The sequence below is a fragment of the Osmia lignaria genome, chromosome 4 (genome assembly GCF_051020975.1).
Source record: "Osmia lignaria lignaria isolate PbOS001 chromosome 4, iyOsmLign1, whole genome shotgun sequence".
NCBI classification, from domain to species: Eukaryota; Metazoa; Arthropoda; class Insecta; order Hymenoptera; family Megachilidae; genus Osmia; species Osmia lignaria.
In genome coordinates this window covers 11,606,100-11,631,224 of record NC_135035.1, presented here as the reverse complement: position 1 = coordinate 11,631,224, position 25,125 = coordinate 11,606,100, and the positions used below count along the sequence as shown (strand labels likewise).

General features: G+C 46.2%; 2 protein-coding genes across 2 annotated transcripts in view; one reads left to right on the top strand and one right to left on the bottom strand.

Annotated features, from left to right (window-relative positions):
• The first annotated feature begins 4,977 nt into the window (after positions 1 to 4,977).
• LOC117603192 (uncharacterized) overlaps positions 4,978 to 25,125 on the top strand; it is a 44,853-nt gene continuing 24,705 nt past the window's right edge. Inside the window, exons 1-3 of the mRNA XM_034322086.2 lie at positions 4,978 to 5,221; positions 8,525 to 8,624; positions 10,518 to 10,680. Of these exons, the coding sequence (XP_034177977.2) occupies positions 4,978 to 5,221; positions 8,525 to 8,624; positions 10,518 to 10,680 (507 nt within the window). The remainder of the gene's footprint in view (positions 5,222 to 8,524; positions 8,625 to 10,517; positions 10,681 to 25,125) is intronic.
• On the bottom strand, positions 5,220 to 8,531 carry LOC117603193 (uncharacterized). Its single transcript, XM_076688032.1, has 5 exons — positions 8,057 to 8,531; positions 7,492 to 7,996; positions 6,710 to 7,006; positions 6,419 to 6,640; positions 5,220 to 6,346 (listed from the first exon to the last, which is right to left on the bottom strand). The coding sequence occupies exons 2-4, from the start codon at positions 7,867 to 7,869 to the stop codon at positions 6,437 to 6,439; spliced, it is 879 nt and encodes a 292-aa protein (XP_076544147.1). The 5' UTR covers positions 7,870 to 7,996; positions 8,057 to 8,531; the 3' UTR covers positions 5,220 to 6,346; positions 6,419 to 6,436.

Genomic DNA, 25,125 nt, shown 5'->3' with positions numbered 1-25,125 from the left:
TACAGCGGCAATATTCCAACATAGAGATTAAACTTCACGCTATAACAGCGGATGGAGTTGGATCGATCTGTCGCAGGATGGGACACGAATTGTTGCAAGACGGTGCAGGAGAGATAGGGGTAGAGGAATTGCGGTCGTGATAGAAGCCAGTCTGTCACGTTCACTCGGTTGCTGACCATTGTTCCTTTGATGCGACTAATTTGCACGCGAATTTACGTGTTGTTACGTAAATGAAGCCTACGAGAAACCGTCAAATTACTTGCAGGCAAATCATATTCGAATCTACGACACTTGGAACATTTTCTCGTTGACTTGAACGAAAATGGAAGTTGGTTCTAGGAGGAAATAATGTCACTGGTACAGATGACGGGTCCTTTGTTCGCCAGTGACTTTCTAGATCCTCTCGGATCCGGATTCTTCTTCGTCGTCGACGTTCTTTCAGGATAATACCAAGTGAAAAGCAGTATTCAAGCTGGTAGACAGGTTGGATGCATCGTCTATTCAGATTTTCACGTTATGCAAGTATAAAGTGTATCCATGGTGAAGTTGCATACTCCGGTGATTCGTCGAGTAGTCGTGGAGAGGATCAAACACCATGATACTTTCTCAGAGGCGTCGTACGGAAATATCTCTTTTTACCTTGGAAAAGAATCGGCTCGTTTGTGTTCGAATTAATCCTAAGAGTGTTCTTTGCTGCTTTAACGGTGTATTCGGTTCGTTAACCGTAACGTATAGCTCTGTGCTCGCACGGAATATAAAACGCCATCGAAATTGATTATTTTCAGTCGAGCGATCTCTATACCTCGTGTGTGGGTTTTTGCAAATGGCTACAATTATGCAGCGTACGTTACGTGAAATTTACGAGCGTAGTTCGCTTTTATCTCGAACGTAATTCACATTATTCAAGGTATGGCACAATGAGTCCGTTAAGTTTGTAATTAGCGCTATTAAATTTTACGTAATTTAATTGGTCATTCGACCAGTGGTTCGCGCACTTTTGCCTAGCGAATGAACAGAAATCGTTTGATATAAATTCTAATCGATTGAAAATTTCGAACAACTCTTCGCTATTTTTCTTCTTTGAAAACGCATCAATCGATATCGAGAAGGAAACGGTTGATCAGGGTCAGTGCAGTTTGCTGGCCGCTGAAAAGCGTGGCAGAAAGTCGAGACGCGAAAGGGGCGCTCGGAAAAGTTAATTATAAAGCAGTATCGAAGATCAAAGTGGATGCATCCGGTGCACTCACGAAATTTATTCCGTGGAATGGTCGACAGGTTTGCCGAGCATCGGCCAAATTAATCTACGATTTAATTAACTAGCAATGGGAGGCCAGTGACCTCGTGTATTTCCTTCTGTTCCGGAGGATTCTCTCCGATTTAGACAAACCGAAAAAATCAGAATTTAAATGTGTTAAAATTTAGGTTTCCTCGTTAAAATGCATCAGTATCAGCCTCGTTATTTACTCGCGTTTTCAATTTCGTTATTAGAACAGACAACCACGAATGTCGTTACTACAGCACCGGTTTAACGAACCTAACGGAATTAATGTCGAGAAAGTTTCTTATTAAACGCGGCAGATGCCGCGATCGCGTTTAGCTGGCGCAGCAGTTAGCGGCTCGAAAGACCGAAGTCAAGTTCGATTATGCAAATCGGGCCGTAGAGATCCTCGTGAAATAGCGTTACGTAAGAATTACCGAAAACCATAACGGTCGGATGTTCTACGAACCGAAAGAAGCAACTTCGAAGCCGTCCCTTCTTTTATCCGCTTATAAAACGACCACGTCGCGAGTCGTCCTCGTCCTACACGGCAGTCAAGTTAAGCTGATATATTCTCCAAAGATGCATGACGTACCAAGATGCTTGACAGATACAGAGAGAACCCCGGCGCCACTGAGAATGTAAATTTTCATTAAAATCTCGACCCACCGGTATCTACGTTCCTGTGGTCTCGCGATTTCCACGCCTGATTACGACCAACAGGCGTTTCGTTGATTGCACCAACTCGGGGAATCTTTGTCTTTCACGCTTTCCAACAAACAGATTGTTTTGCTTCCCTTTTATCAATCTGGAAATTTACTTGCGTTGAATCAGAGAAATAACATAGCTAGCCTGAATCAATTTGAAAATTTCCTCAAACAAAACACGTAGAGGAATTTTGCCAAAAGTATCTAGAGACTCTTGAGAAATAATTTTCAGGTCGAAGACGTCAAGTTCATTAGATATTCTCGGTAGTTTCAGTGCTATGAAGAAAATGAAAGATGGCGATAAAAGAGGTCGCAAAAGAGTACGGTGTTACCTCTCTTGTTCCCGTGGAGTCGGTGAACTTCCGTGGCAGAAGTCTAATAAATTAAGCAGGGACCGCGTTTCAGGCATTCAGCCGTCACAAAAGAAGCTCCTTCCCCGACGTGTCTCATTGAAACTCACCGTAATCGCTTTTCAATCCGATTAATAATTTCGTTTCGTGCCGCTTGTTACGTCGCCGTCGAGTTCGAGTTCATTATACGAGACGAGCCGTGTGCAGTAAGGGTGGTATGCATCCTGCGACGATGCTGCCACGATCGCAGGAGTATCCTGGAGGCAACCGCAGTGCAGTTACAATTTCAATGCGCCCTGCCAATTAATGCGAAGTCGTGTTCGAACTACCGATGTCTCGTGTTAACAATGTTCCGACACGGCAATCGACTGCCAATTACCGACATTAAACGTCCACCAAAATCATAACGTTATTACGAAATATTTCTCGCAATTTTCCAATTTTTAACAGACACGATTTATGATATCGTTTCTCTAATAAAAACCCCACGACTTGTATCTTCTACACGCTTTTCCACATTTTTTCGCAGGTTTTAATGAAATACTTTAGCTCTATTGCTGTTGCCACAGAGTAGCCAGGCAACTAGTTCTTTACGTTTCGAAAGTTCTGTTTAACGAGGGGTTGTAACGTTTTTAGTGAAAATTTACGTACGTAGAGAGCAGTCGAAAACGAGGATAGAGGAGAGAACGTTTCGTTGGTGGAAAATTGGAAAGCACGAGGTCACCGAGCTCTAGGCAACGGTGGCCGAATTTCAAGCCATCTCCGCGCAACGCGCGTGTACACGTTTATTACGAACTTACGCTTATGAATAATTACTGGACCGCCGGAAAACTGTTAGCGGAACAATGCCGCGCTAACTATCGGCCAAGTTTAATTATCGAGTGCACGTTCGCTTTGTAAACCACCGTTGTGACTGCGGGCCGGTCTGCTCCATAATTGGTAGCCCGTGGCTGCTTTGAATTTCGGCTAGATCTATCGCTAATCGTTGTCAACCGCACGAATAGATGAAAATCAGTTTCGACATCCGACTCGGTTCACGATAGCTTCGCACGCGTTACGGGGTGAACGAAGGGTCGCAGAGACTCGAAGATACGGTCAAGGGGACAAAGACAAATTTGAGAGGGTGACCCAGGGCAGAGATGAAATATACAGGAAGGTGTTGAATTTATCGACAGCTTTCGAAAGTGAAACAGGGAGATCGAGATCGACGCGTGTATCTTATCGCGTGCTATCATGTGAAAGTTCTTGATAAATTGTGAAAAGAGTCCGGGATTATTCGGAGTTGCGGCGTGTCGGAAATTTGTCGCAGAAAGCAACAGCAGGCAAAGGGGATAAATGAGAAGAAGGGGTTGGAAATGACGTAGAACGGCTTGGGCAAAGTTTTACGAGCGTAAAAAGGAAGGGTGGAAGACGATGTAGGTAGATGATGAACCGACGTGAAATGACCTTGAAAAAGATTTCTCTCTCGAGTATTGCGCGCTTAAAGACGGTAATGACCGAGCAAGCTGCCGCGACCGAGACGCGTAAACCGTGAGCCGAGACGCTTTCAAGAATCGCGCGACGAATCGCAAGATTCCTCCAAACGCGACCCTTAACGTCCTCCTAACTGCAACACCGAGCGTTCTTATAACGCTTCATGAATTCTCCGACAGGAAATGAAATTACACGGACAATTCAGAACACGGGCTTGCTTTTTTTCTGTTTCAGAAGCGATTCTCCCGAGAAGGGCAACGGCAAGAATGAACGATACTCGGTTGGCCGCTAACAAACACCAACAGGATCGTCCTTTGCGTCGGTGAAATTGAGCCGAGAAAAGTTTTGCGTGCTGGTTACTGAGAAAAAGTTTGCGAGACGTACAAGGGCAAACGAGATTCTCACCCCCTCGGCAAGGATTTCTTCCATTCTGGCTGGGTTAATCCACTCGCAAGGCGAGGGTGAGAAACCACCGGGCTGCCGTTCAGGAATTATGAAGGATTCGTTCGTTTCGTCTGAGAACTAGCTTCGACAAGCACGCTGATCTAAACTGGCAAGGCTGGTTCATCCCTGTCGCCTGCACAGCGAGCAGAAACCACGTCTCTCGGGAAGGGATCGGTAAATCGCGTTCAAAGTAAACCGATAGAGCCGCGTTGTAGGAAAAGTTTCTTACCCGTTTCTGTGTACTCGTTATCGTGTTCGTTAATTGATCGATAGGATGCCGGTGGATCCAATTAACTGGACGTCTTTAAGGAAGCCGGCTTAAGTCGGTCTGCTCCAGCTAATTGCGTTCCAATCGGCCAGTGTTTCGGCTTTCGTTGGTTTAGCCTTTGGGAAGAGATGCGAAACGCAGAGCATCGGATTCGTGTTTGTCTCTCGATCGCAAGGAACTCGATTTTAGCTGCGTCGACACGATCAAAGATCATTTGTATCCCAAACGGAGGGATTGCCCTACTATGAACTAATCTGATCGGTACAGCTACCCTCTAAATTGAATAGTAATTGCAAATCGGACGTTGGAACGTATCCATCGAATGACAAGACTGTTCGAGGATCGATCGGATCGACGAACAGCGACCAGCACCGTCCGATAAGCCCGCTGCTAATAACAGCGCTTCCGGTTGTTCGAGTCGCGGATCTTCGACGAAAGTGATATGCTATAGCGCTCAGGGACAATTTCACCGCGACAATGACGAGCGAGTTGAACGCGACAAAGGTCGAGAACTCGACCAGCACGATGAATCTCGTATCAACGATATCCTCCTCGTCGCCACCTAGCGCGGTTGCAGCCGCGATTAGCGCCGGCACGGCAATTCCAACTAATCCGTCCACGACAGTAACGGGTGGAGCTGTGGTCACCAGCACGGCTAAACCCGACCATCACATGTACAACGTGACCAGCTACCTTGCGGAGCACGACGAGCTCGATCACAGTAAGTAATAACAGGACGTTAAGTACATACGGTCAAAGGGCAGGCTAACGATATTGCCTTGCTTCTCCATCGTCCGAAAACGACGCTCGCCAACTGCTTCTATTGCTCTATCAGTTTTATTTCTTTCGGCTTCTTCTTGATTTCAGGCATGTTTCATGCCGGTTGTAGCGTAACTTTACCCGGGATTGGCTATACCATTAGAATGGACAAAGACGGATTTCCATTGCTACGAGGATTCTTGGAAACTTGGGGGATTTCCTTTGAGAAATCTAGCAAACGGTACATCGTCCAAGGGTGCGTTATGGAACAGTGGAACGTGATTCGTTTAAAGCCTACTAGTGGCCTCATCAGAGAGGCTACCTTCATCCCTAACGATTTTTCTCACGAAACACGGTCAGAGTGGTGGATATTCGCGTAGAGGATTCGTTTTCGACTCGATTTACTGACCTCTTTCGACGCACTCGAACCCCGTTCCATCGGGCATCGAGGGGATTTTGGGAATTGCTCTAAACGTTTTCTGTTGCCGATTTTCTAGTTTTCCCCTTGTTTTCCTCCCTGGCGTCCTGCAAAATTGTTATCGACGACGCCTCACCCTCTGTCTTTTCCTGAATTTATTGCTAAACTCGTTTTCTGATTGGAAAAGTTTCTTGTCTCGGTACTTGGCGTTGATCGATCGATTTAGAAATTTTCAAGGAATCGATACAAAGTTTGTCTAATGGCGTTTCAATTTCGACAATGTTCAGAGCGTGTGGTTTTTTTCTAAGATAAGGTTTGATCAAAGGATAATCCGTTATCAGTATTACAGGCTGCGTGGCACGCATCCTCCGTTTTGCCAGAGCAAATCTTGCCAGCCTCGTCCTTGTCCGACCGGCCGACTGCGACACCGGCTGAATACTAATCGTAACGCTGCGGTCTACCAAAGCCGGATCGATACCATCCGCGCGCAACAACCATGATATACGACGGAATTCAGTCTTCGATCGAAGCTTTTTGCTGTTAGATATTCATGCGAATCGCGAGCTACTCACGCCGCCACGTTTTTTGCAATATTTATGAGAGTTACCTGCTACGCATGAAGCTGCCAAACGAACCCTAACTTTTTCTTCTTCACATTCGACGATGGATCTGAAAAATTCAAGCGATCATTCTCTTTTTTCTTTCAATCGAGAGTTCCTAAACTATTTAGCACGGTTTTACCTGCCTCAGAGATTTTCTTTACTTCCAACAAACTCTTTTCATAGAAGATGGAAACATTGAGGTGTTTTCCCTCGATTCAAGTGCGACCGGCTTGTCTAGCTTTCTCAAGTAACAAGAAATGGTTTTCGAATAATCATCTATCTGATCGGAATCAGTCTCGTAAGAATGATCGCTCGATGATTCGCTACGTAATCCGCAAATGGTAAATTCGTGGTACTCCTCCTGTTCGTTAATAACAATCGTTTAGATATAAAATTTAAAGGGTTAACCACGGTTGCATCATCGATCAACCTGTTCCATCGAGTCTCCGTGATGTTCCAGCTTTTTATACGGACAATTCAGCTGTTTGCTCGTGTCATTGATTTTGCTGCAGGAACGAGAGCAACTTCGGGAGCGAGTCTTGACCTCTGGCAACGAAACAACGGGGGAACTGATCGAGTTCAGGGTGCAGGAACCTCGAGTACACGGCAAGAAATTCACGATCCGATCGTTCCTGTCTAACAACGGGCAATCGACGCAACTGCAGTTTGAAGGATTTCCATCGTGTTCGTTAGTTTCCCTCAGTTCGGCGACAGTTTGGTCTGCGTTCTGCGGACCACAGGAAATCGGATTTAAGGGTGGAATAGTAAATTCCGTGCCGCAGGATAATAGCACGGATATTGCGGCTGGAATAGGAATCCATTTTTAAGTATTTATGACTGTCGTTTTCTAGAGGGGCCTTCTATGCACGGGGCTCTGCGCCAACAACTTCTGTAATGTTTGCCCATTTCGATGCTCGTCTGTTAGTTTCGAAAATTTTCTGATCTCGTGCTCGGGCTTATTTTACGAGTCGAGATAATTTAAAAGGATTGCAAAAAAAAATGGACCGTCCCATTATCGTAGTCGAAGCTAAACGACGAGCATCAGTTTCGTTTAACGTCGAGTATCGTTGTAATGGAGAAATTAAAAACGCTTCACAGCAGACATCGCGTCGCTTCGTTGAAGCCCTCGTAACGAGGAGCTACAGCAAAGTTATCGACGAAAACCGTCGACCACCAACGAGCTAATAGCATAACGAGTTTATCGATACGAACGTGTAACTCGACCGCCTCGTCGTAATCCAGGTAGGGATAAAGGAATCGATGCAAATCGTAGAACCAGGGAACCGTGATCCGGTAGCAATGGCCATTAGACTTTGCTCGTAGCAATCTTTTCAGTTCGTTCACGTAGTGCCGTCGCATTTCACGAATTTTCAAGATGATCTCGACGAAAGTCAGCCCCGGCACGTCCATGGCTCGGTGAATACGGGCGTAAGCTCGATGCCTGTGCCCGCCATCGAGATAATACCGTGTGTCTTTCTTCCATAGGCACGGTGACTTTCTGTACAGGGAAGCCAGCTTCCGGAAATAACAGTTCATCCATTCCTCTTGCTCGACTCGCCTTCGTGACAGTCTCGCGAAACACTCGTTCATCCTACCATTCGAGGCTATCCGTTTGTTATAGTTTCTGAGTTGAACGAGATCGTTGATGGATTCATCCTTCCGGGACTCATCGTTAATGGTGATGGATGTTGGAGGTTGGGTTCAGTTGCGTTAAGAACTGAAAGGTTAAATGAATTTTTCTTTACTCTTCGATGGAAGAATCGTGGAGAAGTTTTACCAGGAATTTAGAACGAATATACGACCGTCGAGTAATTTAAATCGATGCCATTTTCATGCCGAAATTAGGGGAAACATGTGCGTCGAACGCCCTGTTGGCAACATGCTCGCTCGTTCATTACACTCGTTTGCATTGCTCGTACGTTTTAATTGGTGAAATCGAAGTGGCCATGACCACGCACTGAGCGGGATTCCAGTGCATCACTGAACTTTAATAACTTCATTTTTACGATTCATTAAGATGCTACTATTTCATAAACCATTATATTAGGTTGTTGCACTTCGAATGGTCGATTTCGAAGTAGCTTTAAATTACATTCATTGCGCATCAACTTAGAGCTTAAAGTTTGATCAAAGGGTTTCTTTGTGCATCCAACATGCTTTTATAGATTAGTTGAGTTTTTACAGAGCACTTTCGTAAGAAATTGAATCGTCATATTAAAAAAATTAACGTGTGCATTTGTTGCAGGTATACTGGCGGGTTTCTCAGACATACAGACGGTTTTCCTGGCCTGTATTTCCACGCTGCTGCCGTTGATCGTCGCGCTGGGAATCGCCTTCGGCGTCAGGTAAGACTAGTTGTCTTCCAACGTGTGCCTAGAAAACTGTTGCAAACTTCTTTTCTCCGACAGCATACTTATCGCCGGAGATTTTATATTCTGCCAACAAGCATACTCTTCTTTAGAAGCAAAAAGAAAGAAGAAGCAGCTTACGATCCGCTGATGTTCTATTTTATTATTTATACGAACTTGAAGAACTTTGCTTGCAACTTTGTTCCGTATAAACTTTGATCGTGAGGGCTGAGTATGCCATCGCTTTGACTAAATAATTCTGCTAAATATCGTGCAAATAATAGACGAGGTTGATTGACAGTAAAATGACTAATTGAATGAACTTTCGAGGGTGGCAGTCGAAGTGTCGACCGAATCACCCCTCGAGTCGTGAATAAATGACGTAGGGTATTCAAACCCTTCAACCCTTTTCACCTCCAACATGGGATGTAACTTAACATTGTGTTTGCATATCAACTCACTTGGTAAAAGTGAATCGTGAACATAGCGAGTAGATGAATTCCCAGCGAAGGGACACGGAAACGGGATTCAGGATCTAACTGCACAAAGAGGAACTCAGGAAACCGTTAAGTCGGCGAATAAGTTAACGGTACAGCGACAGTCGCGTTATAACTGCGAATAAGACGACACACTCGCCACCAGGCTGTCTTGCGAAAGCGAAACCCCTCGACGTTGATTAATGGAGCAATTAAAGACTTAGTCAGCTTGTGCGTCGCACGCGACTCGATCACTGTCGAACCGACTCACGATTAACAACCACCATCGTTGCAGGAAAGAGGCCTGATCGATTGTCGTCTTTGTTGTATCCTAATCTCTAATCCTTTGCAACGTACAGGCACCTAAACCCTTGCGATTCTGACACCTACGCGACGACGATAAGGGAGGGTGGTGTCGGTGAATAGGGGTTGTCTCGACCTTGGAAACGTAAACTATGCTGGTCGAATCACGCAATCCTCGCACCGTTCTCTTGGGAAATTGAATTCTCTGCAAATAATCCAGTGGAATGTTTTCATCTTCTTTCCTTTTGTTTGGAAGACAAGATATATAGTTTCAACCCTTTCGCCGGTGACTCTTTACTTTTCACCTTTTCTCATAAGGGTTTTAAACGCAAGTTTTTTTCTACCCTTGGTGGAATCGCCATCGAACACATAAAATTCAAATATTCCCGAAGCCTTTGATCCCGAAAAATTAACTCTAGCCTTAAGTTCCCGTTCCGTTAACGCCGTTCTAACAATAAGAACCGATTCCATGGATTCGTTAGTTGCCGGAAACTCGCAGATTTCCAACCTAACCAAAGAGAACCAACTAAGCCGATGTTATTGCTGAAATTGTGGCAACGAGAAGAGGATTGTGCCGGGTTCATAGGAGAACAGTTTATTCGATGGCTGTTCAACTACTCGCGGATGTATTCAAATTATTTTCTATGCTCGCACAGAATCATCTAGTTTGCTAGAAAATTATAGTCACAGTTTCGAGATTCTCCTGTCGAAATAATTGCTACAGACGTGCGAAACTATACGTAGTTTGCTAATTAAAACGACCACGTGTTACTGATTTATTAAAACCCAACCCACGCTCAGAAGGGTGATTCATTTATAACTATTTCAATTTTCCGGTCGCTAGATCCGTTCAAAGACCAATTATGAAGAATTATTCTTTGTGGTTGGAAAAAATTTCTCCTCGTTACATTCCGTGTTTTCTTTTCGCGATTGAAATTACTTCTAAAAGGCTATATACCAGGTGGATCGAAAGTTACTTGTTGCTTTTAAAGCTTGAAAAAACACGACTTTCGAATCGGCTAAAAGTTCCATTGTCGACGGACGGAACAAAACCGTTGAAATTAAATGCGTCGAAGAGAGAATGAGCGTTTTGTCTTGTTTCGTTTTGCAGGCACGTGTGGAGGAAATATCGGAACAGACGAGACAGCTCGAGTGGATTGCCCTGGTACAGAAGTGTCTGCTCTCGAGACAATACCGCCGAATCCTTGCATCATCGACCTCACTCGGGAAACACAACCATTCAGTCTGCAACGAGGATTCTCTCTGCCCAAGACGTGAGTATACGTTTCGCTAGCCAAATTCTCCCCCCTTCGTTCGTTCGTGACCTGAGAGTTTATTTTAAAATGACTTTCAACAGCAGGTATTTTATCTTTGAGTGCTAAGTGATTATATAAATTTCTACATATAAGTCACATGGGTCTTCGTTAGGTCGAAAAAGAATTTTCCAGGCAGTTCTTCCATGGGTCGTCAGGGTTTAGGTCACTGAACACATGGTTGACCGAGAAGTGTCCCTGACGCGTTCGGAAATCGATTTCCCGTCGATAATTTGGTAATGGTCGATGCTAATTTTGCCCAGAGTCGTGAATAAATAAAATGCTCGATTCGCTCGAAAATCGTGCCGTGCTCTCGAGCATGGAAAACATGATTCTTATGCCCCAATTGTTACGGACCGCGAACTAGTCTACCTCGTGACTTTGGACAGGAACGAACCGATAAATCTTTCGCGTCCCCGGGTTTTCATGGTCGACGTTCTGACGACTACACCGTTGACATTATACAAATGGAGGGTAATCTTACTCGTCGAAAATGCTCTTATTCGCTGCTACTCGATCGGAATATAACTAAAGTTCATTGGGCGTTTCAGCAAATATTTTGGGCTGGAAGTAACGAAGAGGGGTGTCGAGAGATAGGTGGAGAACGAATGGAAAGGAAAAAAGATAATGGACAGTCCCTCGAATCGGTTATCCAATGGGATGAACGTGACAGCGTACAACGATGCAAGCGTACACTGTTTTTCCATTATGCGGCATCAACAGCATCCACAAAATTTTTTTTCTATTTGCATCGAGACGCTTCACCCGGGCGCGAATGAATTTTCGCCAACCAGGGAAACAAATCTCTTTTTTTTCGCTTCTACCCTTCCATTAATCATCCCCGAAATGTTCGGGGAACGTTTGCACGGTTTGCCGGAATCTCTTCCGGTTTGGTCCCCATTATACGACGGGTAAACGCGCGCAAAGTAGCAGAGGAAGCGTCGCGATTATGCCAGAAGTTTGCGCGGCTACGCAATTATCCTCGATTTAGCCTGCGGCCTGGTATCTCTAAGGAAACACTCGCTCGCAGAGAAAGCATTGGTTCTTGGCCAGAGTAAATCCTCCTTAAAGGTGGCAACTCAGTCTTCTTCGTTCGCGAGAATTCCGATAAATTCTACTATTTGTTGGATACATTAAATACCACTGACAAGCAGTGGTAATTCTATTCTTAACCGCGCCCAGCTTTGATCGTTCATTCTTGTCGCCTCGCCCGCTTGGTTCTCGTTGCTCAGGCGTCGATGCACTTATCGATACTCGGGCAAGAAGTGTCCTCGTGAATTCGAAGGAGCCTTAGGAACGATAAAACGAAGCGTAAGCCAATATCTTTGGAGAAATACGTTCGATTGAAATTTGGTAAGTGGCGTTAAGTGCGCGTATCGTTGGCGGTGATATCTGTGAATCGATGGCGCGTGCAACGAGAGAGTGCAACGCGCCACCATCTATCGACTGCAGCTGACACGACCGGCGTTCGTTCCGAATGAGTCGAGCTCCTATCGGACATCGATCGAATATGCAAAAGCGGTGCCTGATCGGACCAGAAATCTACAGACCTACGACCACGCTGCACGCTCGCCTTTTTAACGACGAACGTGTTGCTTCGTTGCAAACGGCTGCAAAACCGCTTTGCCAACCGCCCGCTCGCTCGCTCGACGACTTTAAGCCAAACGAACAATGTAGGTCAAATGACTCGCAGCCAGCGTGGTTCAACTTTACGACCGCGTCCTCTTCTTCTTCCCTCTCGCCCTTTGCAATGACTTTTCGTGCTTACAACCATCTTCTTTCTACCGCTTCAAACATTCATGCCTATATAGAACGCTCGGCCCATGCATTTTTTCTCTGACACGATTCGCGCCTCGAATAGCACCGCTGAAACGTGCACTCTGCATTCGGGTTATCTAACGGGTTCAACGTGAGTTAGAAGCTGAACGATGCTTGACATTCACGTTGTTCGATCGGAGAAATTACCGAGTCGATGTACTTAATATGTCAGTCGGGTACACTTGACGGGCCTGCATAGTAGATTGCCGCAGTAGATCCAGCCGGGCGTAGTAAGACGCATGATAGTAGGGCGTCTGATCTTTTTAACTTTCCTTATACCTGACTAGTTGTAAATTAGAGTCAACATGTTAACGGGTTGATTCTATCGATCGTCCAACTACAAGTGCACCATGAACGATCACACACGTACACGGAACGCGATAGTTTGAGTCGAGCTGAAAATATCAAGAGCGATCGTTCTGGCGGCAGTGACCTGATTTTAATTTCACGCGTGCTCAATAGCACTCACCGGCGCGGCGCTTAGACGAGTTCCCCGAGTGCACCTTTCCTGCCCCGCTGTGTTGTTTCGCTTACCTCTCCACCCTTTGCTTCCCTCGAAACGTTTGCCATGCTTTAATCACGCCGCTCGCAGACCGGAATCTAAAACGACTCTTCGTTTTTCGCAGCGCTGTGCTCGATCCGGTTCAAAGATTTCTCTTTCTCGCGGGGAAATTGCGAGACTACGCGAACTGAACAACGTTGTTCGTTCGAAATCACACGAAAATAGAACGATGGAAATTTTTACCAAGTATCGTTCTTTCTCCTCGAATTTCATGGTTATAATATCGTTTTTATCGTTGTACGGCTATTAAGGGAATTCGTCGTACGTGTAAGATAGTAGATTCCTCGTGAATATGATAATATTTTCGAGCAGCAGGATAAGCAAAGGTTAGAAAAAGGGGACGGTAGGATCTAACGAGGCACTGGGCAAGCAAGCAAACGCTTGAAACGCCTGGTTTTTCACGTTGCTTTCACTATAGAGAACGTGAACGCGCGACATTACGTAGTCGGGGTCAAGGAAAATGCGGTGCACCGGCTGAAATGGGAATTGCCCGCTTGGCGCCGCTTTTTCGCAGCGTCAGTCTTCTCCTCCTCCGCGTCCCTCCGTTTATACTGGCACACCTGGACGAACAACGGGAACGATGCCGCGGGCTACTAAAGAAAAAGAGCGAGGGTTCTCCACGTGAGAGGCGTCTCGTTTAAACGACGAGGGAGGGTTTTGAAGGAAATAAAATTACTTCAAGCGACCAAGGTGGGCCAGAGAACGCGAAATACGAGTTATTAGTTAAATAGAGCGCTGCCATTTTTCGACCCTTCTTTTTCTACTTCTTTTCCGCCCTTTTATCTCTTATTAGTTACACTTTTTGACGTTTTATTACCTGCAGACTTTTCGTGTGTTTTAAACGATTCTGACAGCGGCGCTCACACGTTAAAATTTCGACAACATTTTATCGTCGATTACTTTCGACAGGGTATCTTACAGTCCGCCATCTGAAAGTTTGACGCGTTTGAAGAGCGGTCGCGAACAAGTCGGTCGGTCGATCGAGCGTACACGAAAGCAGTCGGATAATTAAGAAACCGGACCGGGGATCGTCACGACTTTATTACCGTCATAACTCTATCACCGGTTCGCCTTTTCGACGTTCTGTCACAATCGAGGGACCAATAAATTTTTTTTTATCCAGCTTTATAATAGAAGAAAGCGTGTAAAGATTGAGAGATGGAATCGAAGCTGAAACAAAAGACGTTACATTTGGAAAAATAATTTTCTGGAAATGGGGTTGTAAAACCCTCAAACGGCAACCGTAAAACGAAAGGATATCGTCTTCAATTTTTATGGCGTCACGACGAAGCATAAAAGCTCAGTGGCTGCGAAGTAGTTTATCCGCCCCTTTTGCCACCGTTTTCCCGCCCAGCAGAAGGTCCGTAGGGCATTAGGGCACCAGTTACCATTGACGTCGTTCGCAGTTGCTCTTCACCGGTGCATGCCAATAACATTATGATAAACGATCCGAATTTGCTGTGTCTAAACCTCAGGTGGAAAGAAAGAGAGCAAAGTACAAACCGCACCCTGTTCCGTGAATGATACGGTGACTGAAAAAAATGAAAACGGTGTACCGGCAGAATAAAGAGAGGAGCGAAAACGGGGTTGTGACCGCAAATCCGTAACGAGCGGTATTCAAGAAAACAGCGAGACGACGCTTTGCAGAAAGTGTACCGCGACGCACAGTGATTTGCAGAGGATCGCGGACAATGCCTGCCAGATGGCAACGCGCACCTTTTCATGCGGTGCATCGGCCTCGAGTGCTCTCGAGTTACTAAGTAGCCAGCTTGTACGCTCATTATCTATCCCAGCTTTTTTGTAACTCGAGGCTGGTCCTGAGGTTAGACACCGCAGAAGATCGCATGCGAAAGGGTGTACCCTACGATCGAGCCGCACCGTGCACCGTGTGTTAAACAACGACGCCTTGCTAAATTGCATAAGCCTGTTCCGTTGGCCTGACTAATTCGTCCGGCCTTTGCCCGCTGCATTTCATCCGTCGCGGCGCAACGTATAATTGCCCGTGCACCATACACCCTGATAATCCCTGCGACCGTTTTAATGCCGGTAAATGCTTGTTAAACGCGGATTTAAACACGGATTTCGTCGCATTCTGCCACTATGCGAGAACTATTCCTCCGCTGAATGCGATGCTATAAGTCGTTCAAATCTTATTTTAATTGTTATACTTTTCTAAATATCGGGTCATTAAGTATGAAAGAGCATCAGTGGAACTTGGTTAGCTCTGTTCGCGTCGTAGAGATCTCGTGGTATCCTTCGTTAATTATTCAACCCTGTTCTATTGAACGCGCAACAATTACAACCAGCAGTTGAAACTTGAAGCTATGAATAGTTACGGATGCAATTCGACGGATAGACGCTGCATTTATAGGTCGCGGTGCATTGATTTCCTCGAATACGTCAGATAGACAGACTGGTACGATTTAGACTCGCAATTCGAGGATCGATCTAATCGTGGTTAACATCACTGAAGCCTACTTGCAAAGGATTCTTTGCTGTCGGTGAGAAGTTAACCAGCCTCTAACTCAAACTAGAACTTTCGAGTAATTGTAAAGTGAAAGTAGCGCGCTCGTTTGCAGAATAAATGCTACCATTATCAGAGTGGAAGGATTTCAAAGGATTGCCATAACAAATTCATGCTCGCATTAACGCGGCCAAACCGGTGAACTCGCGATAAATCGAAGAGATCAGATTGTTCTAGGGTAATGTATCTAGCTCAGAGAATATCTCAGTTGATGCATGGAAGCCATTGATAGTTTAATCACGGTTGGCCCTACCTCGTTCTTCTTCGATCGAATTATTCGAACATTTCAAACGTCAATTCGCAACGTAGATCTTGCAAACTTCTAAGACTAATCGATGATGCAGTTTACGTTCGTACCATCATTATCTTTCATCCCTAAAGATTCTGCTCCCCTGCAGTGACTCGACTCTGTCCATATTTCAGTCGATAAAGGGTAATCTAGTGGATTTTCGATGCATAGAGGGATCCTATATGCAGCACGCGGAGCTTAAAAAGATCCCTGAAGGGGTGCTTTAGTGAATAGTGGTTACCATGAATATTTTACATGCATACATCAAACTATCATATCGTACAGGTTCCTTTCAGTAAACAATCAGGGATAAAATAGTTTCCTAATTCAACTTATTGCAATTTGCATGGTGGACCGTATTTGCAGCAATCACCTAGGACTGTCTAGTTTCGTGGTGTACATTAGCCACTCTCCGTAGTAACTTTCCTACAAATTCGCTTGAAAATACCGATAAATTTCCGCAATAGCGAAACTCGTCTAGTGAAACTTTCGTTCACTACTCGTCGCAACAAGCATACTAGCCCGACAAATTCTCACCTAAACATTTTCCCTCACACATACTACACAGGGCGATAACGACCACTTAGGAAAGATTACTCCAAGGATGGGCTGTATATTGTGGAATAATTGATGGGAGAATCAGGGATGTCCTCCTTGTGATTTTTATGAGAGGTTTTCGAAGTTGAACTACATCACTTCTACACTATTTCATTACACGCGTTTATACACTTTTTATGATCCCCTTAATTTCACTCAATTCACTGTTCCTAGAATGCTGTCATTAAGCGATACACTACAGATCAAAAGTTTCAGATCATCTATATAATCCGTTGCTACATTTTAATCAAAGTGAATCCTAGGATGGATGCGCGTTTCAACTAGCGTAGCGTGAAAATGAATAAACAGCGTTACTTTCAATTTCTCACTTGAACATTCCCGTGCGAGCACTCGAATTCAGGCGGCAAGATTGTGCCATTTCTTGTTTCCCAAGCGCGGTAGGGTGTCGGTGCGATTACCGAGATTTCAGTACGTGCCACGATAAAAGATTAGATCTCTCGTACGTGCACAAGCTCGAGCAGAAGCGAAGAGGTTCGGCTCAACGTGGTAGGTGCTCGTGACTGCACTTTAATCTCGCAAATGATGCGAGGAAGGCTCTTGCTAGCCCCCCCGCTGTTGCAAGATTCGGGCTAAAGAATACCGCCGTTGCTGGCCCAGGATCTTGGAATCCTCCGGCTTGTTTATCCGGGCTGCATTTGCTTTTGCCATTGAAACGATTCCTTCAGAGTCCAAGGGAACCGAAGCGTCGATCTTGAAATACTGTTCGGCCGAATTGAATTCCGGAGGAAATAGAAGAAGCGTGGAACGTAGCTAGATCGGCACGAAATTGAAACTCTGAAACGTGGAACAATGCAAACGACGAGAACACCTGTCCAGACGAACGGCTACTAGCTATCCTAGAACTTTACCGTTTGCTCTCAAGATATTTCTATCGTTTTACTTGTCGCCGGTTCGGATAGCTGAACGTAGACGGTAATATTAGGTTTTTGTCAGACAGAAAATATGAGTTTCACGGAAATTCATGGAAATGAATTGACGGAAAAGCGTGTCAGCTATGCACCAAACAGCATCCGACGGATGATATGCCTTCGAACGAAGCGTACGTGCGAGATACGTGCGCAACATACGCGAGACGCGTGACACACGTGCGAGTTATGTTAACAATGCGCGCATACGTTCGTTCGCGATTCCAATTTTCCACGTGCTCCCGGAGAGTGTATCGTCAGGCGGTATAAGCGGTTTACGGGCACGGCGTGTCCATAGCCTAGCCACCTGTCTAAATGCAATTGCGGATCACGCGGTGCACCGACACAGGTCGTTGAATAATTTCGCGATCGTTCGAACAGTCGTCGACCGAATAAAGCTGAGCGGAAAGCTTCGCGTGCTCGAAAATCGACGGCTATCTTATGGCGATTATTAATTAACGTTACAGAAGAAGGACGGAATTTTGAATAATATTGCTATTATGCCGACAACATAGTTACGATGATGTAATTGTCGAGGTAAGAAAGTAAAAGGAACTCTCGAGTTACAAAGACGGACGAGAAGTTGAACAACGTTGTTCAAAGTGAATGCAAGTCTTCCTCGTAAAGAGAAACATTTTCTGAACGCTTCTAACAAAGTATGAACATTGTAAAAGCAGGAAGTTCGGGCGCGTAATAAATTAGCCGTCAATCGAATGCCGGCCTCCCCTTTCAACCCCTAAAATTATAATACGGAGGCGAAGCCCGCGCTATAAATCATACAGCGTGTTGCTAAACGATTGCCGTGCGCACAACAGCAGGCAGTAAATCTTCCTGCTTCGACCGATATGCGCAAAATTTCTTCGCCCAATCTAATAAATCGCGAATCCCAAAGTGCTCGAAAAAATGCTATGCCGATCGATAAAACGTTTTCGCGTATTAATCGAGGTTGTAAATTATCGACGGTACCCACGAACGCGCACTTTATCATTCGAAGCACAGTTGCTCCTGCGTATCACCGTCATTCCTTTGCAAAAATCCACGAGTAGTCCTAAAGATACGGTAAATTCGATTCCTTTTTGGTGACTAGCCATAAAAGGACGAGCTTCTTGCCGTTTTTCAAGCGCCAGTGTGATGCGTGTTCCATTCCAAAGATGGTAATTGAATTTCCACGAAATTCGATCGCTCGTAGCAGCAAGCGAGGATTACAAAGGGTGGAGCCAGGTCGATTTCAATCGTGTTTTACGGGATAAATCCATCCCGATTGTTGGAAAAGTCGACGCTGAATAGTTCAGCAAAGAGCGAATTTTTCAAACAGCAATGCAACGCTCTAAAAGTTATATCGATTTCGATGATTCCCCAAATTCCGTTTAGCCAAATGGTGCCAGGCCGATTTAAGTTTTCACCCCTCTTGGAAGAGCGATTTTCACGGATCGTATTTTCCATCGACAAATTCTCGAGATACACCGATCGTTCTCCGTTTTTCCGACGGCAAATGGAAGCTAGCTGTTGCCTCGGAATTTCATCTTCTACCAAGCGATTTTTCCGAATAGCGAAAACGTTTCTCCTAGAACCAACCGGCTTAGGATCGCCGAACACTTTTTCACCGATCGATAAATATCCTCGACAATTTTCCGCGACGATTTCCCGCGACGAGCCACGGAGCTCGAACTATTTTCCAGTAATAGTAAGCGCGAGGCTTGTCTATGTCGGCCGCTAGTTGCTCGCGTAGTACTCGAGGGTGGGGGGTGCCGCGCGCCTTCTTAAAGCTTTGCGGTTTTTTCAAAAGCAGCGCGCCGATCCCCACTCTCGCCAACTACTGCCCCCACCACAGGACGTTGCACTTTGTTCCTCGTTCGAGTTGCATTCTAGCCGTCTCGGTTGCACCGCTGCATTCGCTCGTTTCGCGATTCGTTCCTCTCTGTTTATCATCTCTTATCTCTCTCCGACTTCCTCTTTCTCCGTTCCACCGCCTCTCGAGGCTGACGTTCTTCCTCTGCTCCCCATGCCTCTCTTCCACACTCGTCGCCACGCCGCTTTACTCGCATGCCACTAGCTCTTTTCCCGACGCGATCGCCTGCATCGGCTGCACCAGCTCGGCTATGCAGTTTCGCACGAATTTCGACTTTTACTCGGACGCAACACATTTCATCTTTTTCTATCGGATCGAATTTCCATGACCTGTATTCAAAGAGAACGGCCTTTCGGGTATTTTTGCGGAAATTTACGATGGGAGTCGGCTGGTTATCGGTGGCACGGATTTCGCGAATGATCGCGGGGCTGAGCTTTTTCTTTTCTTCTTCTTTTTTTTTCTTTAGTTTTCTTATTTTACGAGCATGAATAATTTATGCGTTACCCACGATGGGGAAGATGTCGCAAGAGTTAGCGATCAATTTCTGTCCCCGTTGCAAACGCGTTTTAACCATCGCTCCTCAAGGCTACCTATACCACGAAATCTGTACGAAAGCGGAGAACTTGATATTCGCGAACTCTCCGAGCCGGGCTAAGGCATCGGTACTTTTTCCCTGGAGAAGTTTTAGGGAAGTTCGTGGCCATTTCGCTTTGTCATTTTAGCAAAGTGTGCCGGAGGATGCAGTTGCTGCAGGGCACGCTTGCACTCGGTTAACTGTAAGATAAATAGGGGTAATTATTTCCGCTACCAGGTACACTTCCGTGCAGGAGTCACGCGAACGGTTTTCGAATACACGAATATTTGCTGGACGTTGCTCGACGATGATCGTGCAAAAATTACACGGTAATTAATCGATTTTAATCTTCTCCTTTAACATGCTTCAAAATCTCCCCGAAGAAATAAGTTTCAGCTAAGGAAATCATTTGCCAAATTGTCGCGTGTTACGCGATAGTCACGAGTACATTGCGTGCCAACGTCAGCTCATTTTGCCCCGAAATTCCATGGACTCGACATTAGGGGACCGGGGTCGGATAATTCGTCAGAGGCGTTGAAGAAGGCGACGATTCGAGGATCGGAGGTACGATAAAATCCTGGCCGGAGACGAGGAGCTGGCAAGCCTGCGAGAGGGAACAGAGATGCACTCGGGCTGCAAGCGTGCGGGGAGAGGCAGCTAGCTGGACGCGGCGCTAATGCGCTTGCTAACCTTACTTTCGCATTGCTAGACTCAATTCATGCCAAGGCTGACTGGGTGCGTTGCCCTCCATTGCCCCTATACCGCCGTCATTGGTGGTTTCCTCTCGCCCCTCGGCAGCCCTGCCAGTCGACGTCGCCCGCTTCCACGCCGCCCACCGACAGTTTCTTGCCCCCCTCGCCCTGCCCGCTTAGCCCCTGCTAGGCAACTTCGTCTTCAGCTCCAGCACCGACTCTTCTCGCTTTGCCTTGCCTTTCGCCTTTCGCCTTTCGATGCACCACCATGCACCGCGATGCACCGCTGCAATTGCCTTAGACCTTAATCGGCTGCTTACAGCCTAAGTGTCCCGATTTCTCTTCGTCCATCAGTTCTATCTCTTCTCCGTTCCATTTTTCCATCTCCTCTTGACATCGTCGGGTCATTTTATTTACCATAGACGTTCGGTTGTTTGAACGTTGCACGAGAAATATTTGGCTAGCCGATCTCGCTCGGCCAAATAGCAAAGGAGGATAGCAGCGGTCTCGATTGATAAGCAAACGTTGCTTCCACGACGGAAATAGAATTCGTAGGAATTGTTTTCGAATCGAATACGGGAAAGCTATTTCCGTTACCGAATCCCTGTGGGCTCATTCGTTCGTTATTATTGTTTTGTCGATCTTTCAAAGTGCACCACCAGGATTTGTGGAATTTTGCGGTGTTTTTCGACTGGTCGCTGCGTCGCTGGTACACGAGTTGTTGCGCGTCAATGTATTCGCGTCGAGAACAATGGAGCGACGCTCGTAAAATTTTTATACGCCCGCTCCTCGATGCTATTCGCGACAGAAGGTTACAGACCGTGGGGTTAGATGGAAAAAAAAAAAAATAAAGTTTAAAACTATTGCAGGTAGACGGGTGTCTAGTTGAGCGAAACTTTCCATTCCGCGTTAGAACCGTTTCCATTATCAGAGAACGTGGATAGCAGGCACGTGTTTGATCTTTGATAACGTTACATCGGCTGCGTTTCGCTCATCTACGCGGTTCGCATCACTATTTCGAGCAAGGAACGCTTGCGAGCTCGTTTTACAGGCGGACCATGCACTATCCGCATGGCCCCGCCCGTAGAAACGCTGCCTATTATTAAAATCCTCGAGCAGCGCATAAACTTTCCCAAAAATAAAACTGCAGCATCGCTACGCGGACGTAGACACGGGGCATCGTCGTGTTCCCGCTCGCCTCCCTCGCGAGACGCGTGAAACTGTAGGAAGGAAAGGAGAACATCGATCGACTGTGTCTCTGCGGGACCAATCAGCGAACGGTCGATTTGATTTCCAAACGCGAGCCGGGATTTCCATGTCCCGGAGGATTCGAAGACAGCGTGACGCGTTAATTGGTCCACGATCGGTGTCAAGAAAACGATCTCTGTATTTGTATTAGCAACCAACACGTCGTCGAACGCAACGCTTATTTATAACTTTTTCATCCGGCGAGTTCTCTTATCTGGCGCCTTGCCATCGGTTCCTCCCCTCTCTCTTTCTTCCTTTCTTTTTCTCTTTTCATAGCCGCTTCTCGTTGCAACTGCACAGCACGTTGATCGGTACCAGCGTTGCATTCGCGTTCCATCGTTGCGTCGCTGTATAAAATAGTTTGAAAAAACTATACCCTGCGGGAGAATACATCGACAAATTGCTTCTCTCGATAAAGGAACACCTCACTGTAACGTGTTTCATGGACGGTATTCGTAACAATAATACAGAGAACCGTGTCGATATTACGAGAAGTAGTTTTCTGGCTGCATAGGTCGATGCACGCGAGATGCGTTTGGTCCGTTGCAAGCTGAACCCGTGCAAATTGCCGTGTACGTTGCACTCTTCTCTTTCGCAAGGATGCAACTCGTTCGAGCTGCCGTCGCGTCGTTCCGTACACCTGTTTACATGGGTGCGGCGCGCGACTGCGTCGATATTAAAAGGATTTAACGTGGCGTATATCGCGTGTCAAGAGCCACGTCTCTTAAGGAGCGGCTATTCCTTGAAAGAATCAATACCGCTTTTCGATATATCCTCGATCGTCCATACGTTTTGTAATCATACATTCTGCTGTTGCATAAAGCTACTTTATTTATAGGTTCGTTAAATTATACGACACACTTCTACGCGTATTGTTGCGATGAAAGTGGCTTGCATCTTTCAAGGCACGCGGCTATGAAACGGTCCTCGTGATTCACGAGGAAAGTTATGCGGACCCGGTCAAAATTCTGTACAGTTTGCCCATTGTTCGCAATCAGCAATTAGAATACGTTTTGTGCAGGCCAGTTACAATGTTAAGAATAAATCTTTTATTATTGCCAACGCGAATGCGAATGTTTATTTGTTAAATCGTTATCTATTAAAGCGTTAATTTGGCTTGGAATCGCGTGGAAGGAACGATGGCTCGTAAGTAGATTATGCCGTGAGTACGTAGGTGGTCAGACCGCGCCTCGATTCTACTTGGCTGGTAAAACGTAGCTAAATGCGAGGCAATCGATCTTTAGATCGTGTTGCGGCCGCGGTTCTCGATACTGTATTGTGTTTCCTATTCTCGGTAAGTTTCACCTTCGTTTCCAATATCATAGCCCGAGCTTTGTGCCTTCGACTTCCCTCGAATGGAAACTCTCGTCGATTTCCTTTGTTCCACCTTACACGTCGATATTTCGTTTCGATCTCGAAACGTAGATTCGGAAAAACATGTAACTCGATACCAGGCTTTTCCAAAGGTTCGGCAGAGTGTTTGTACTCCCGCTGGCCGAACGTTGTTTTCTGATAAAAGCAGGGGAAAAGCAATTCGGAAGTGAATTTGGAAACATTTTACGATAGTGCCACGGTATGGTGTAGTTGGTAAAAGCCGTAATTTTATGCTTTTACCGGGGAGGAAATTTATTGGAATTTACATAAATCGTTGCTACGTTGGGAGGACAATCGATTCGTAGAATGGACCTAACCCAGATTCGAGGCAAGTTACATAAATCGATCTCTCCTGGATAGCAAGGGCTACGTGGCTGGACGCTACTGCTGCATCAAAGGTTCGAGGATCGGTTCGTAGAATCGGAGGAGGCAGGTTCAGCCTGGAGTATCGAATCGAGTCACGGTGTTGGCGAGAGAACGTATGGCATCGGATCGCATCGGATCGCATCGCGTCGCGGTTACTCTCTCCGTGCGATTACACGATTCTCCAAGTTCGTCCATCCGACTGTCCATTCGTCTGTACATCTGTCCATCCGTATGTCCGGCCGACCACCACCAGCCCAGTCCGTCTGTCCGTTCGTCCGGTCCGTTCGCGTTGCTTCGTTTCGTGGGGTAGCTGACCTAACAGAAGGGGTCGTTGCACTCAGATGGGCCCGCTTTCATCCCCTCCACACCTCTGCTTCTTCTGGTCAGCCTCGCGGACCTAACCGCTCTTCTTCTCCTCCGTCCTTTCCTTCTCCTCTCCCACTCTTTTTCTTCCTCGCTCTTCCTCACAATTTCTTTCTTTCTTTCTTTCTTTCTTCTCCTCTCCGTCTTCTTCGGCCCGTTCTTCCTAGCTTTCTTCTTCCTCTTCTTCCATCCTCTCTCTGTGGTATCCTTCTATCGGCGTGTGTACACGTGTGTTGGCCAACCTACTCAACCCCCTAACGTAGCGGGCTCCAAAAGAAATTATAGTTATTTACCGTCGGCTCTTTCGGATAGTCGGTTATTTCGCGGTAGTTGTTCCCTCTCTTGTAGGCATAACTCGACTTGGGAACCGAGAGACAACTTCTTTGCTCGGCCCAACCGAGGGCTGAGAGTCACGATAGAACGGGTTGACCGTTCGGTGTGCAACGAGAAGAAGAGACAGACGGATAGACCAGAGTAGAAGGAGAAATAAAGAGGGAGGGATGCTTGCAGCGAGGAGGATGAGGGCTGGTAATGCCGGTGATGTTGCTGCCGTTGCTGCTGCTGGTGCTGCTGCTTCCACCGATGCCTGGCACCGATCCTCGAAGAACGAGGAATCCTCTTTTTCTTCTCTCCTTTTTGCCTTTGACAGGGGACTCGCGATAAGTATCGTATACGATTCGCCTATCTCGTCGCGCAATCTCGACGAAATTATGATTCTTCGCTCGGAATTTCGCTGTTTTACTGATAGTTTCTTCTCTCTGTCTCTCAATTTCGTGTTTCGTATACTCTGTGGCAGGCCGTTAGACGAGATCGAATTTGTCGTGGTTGCTGGATTAATTTACCCTCGCAACGCGGTAGTTACGACCGAAAGAAAGAGGAACGAATCAAAGTGCATCGGCGCGGTTGGTAGATGCAACGAGTTCTAGCTGGTGGTTCGTCCGGCTTGGCGATGCACTCGGTAGGCAAGGAGTCAATGCCTTCTTAAAAAGGGGCAAAGAGAATGAGGCGGGGCGGGACGGGGGGGAAGGGTAAAAGAGGCCCAAGGAAATCACGCTGTTTCGACGGGATTCACGAAGCGTGCATGACGGAAATGCAGCGGCTCGGTCGTGCAGCGGTGGCACGAAAGCTGGCCAAGACAAAAAATCCTCTCCGCAGGGGAGGAAGAGAAAGGAAGAAGCGCATAGAATGAAAAGGAGAGAAGGAAGAAGAAATCTGCTTGGTCGA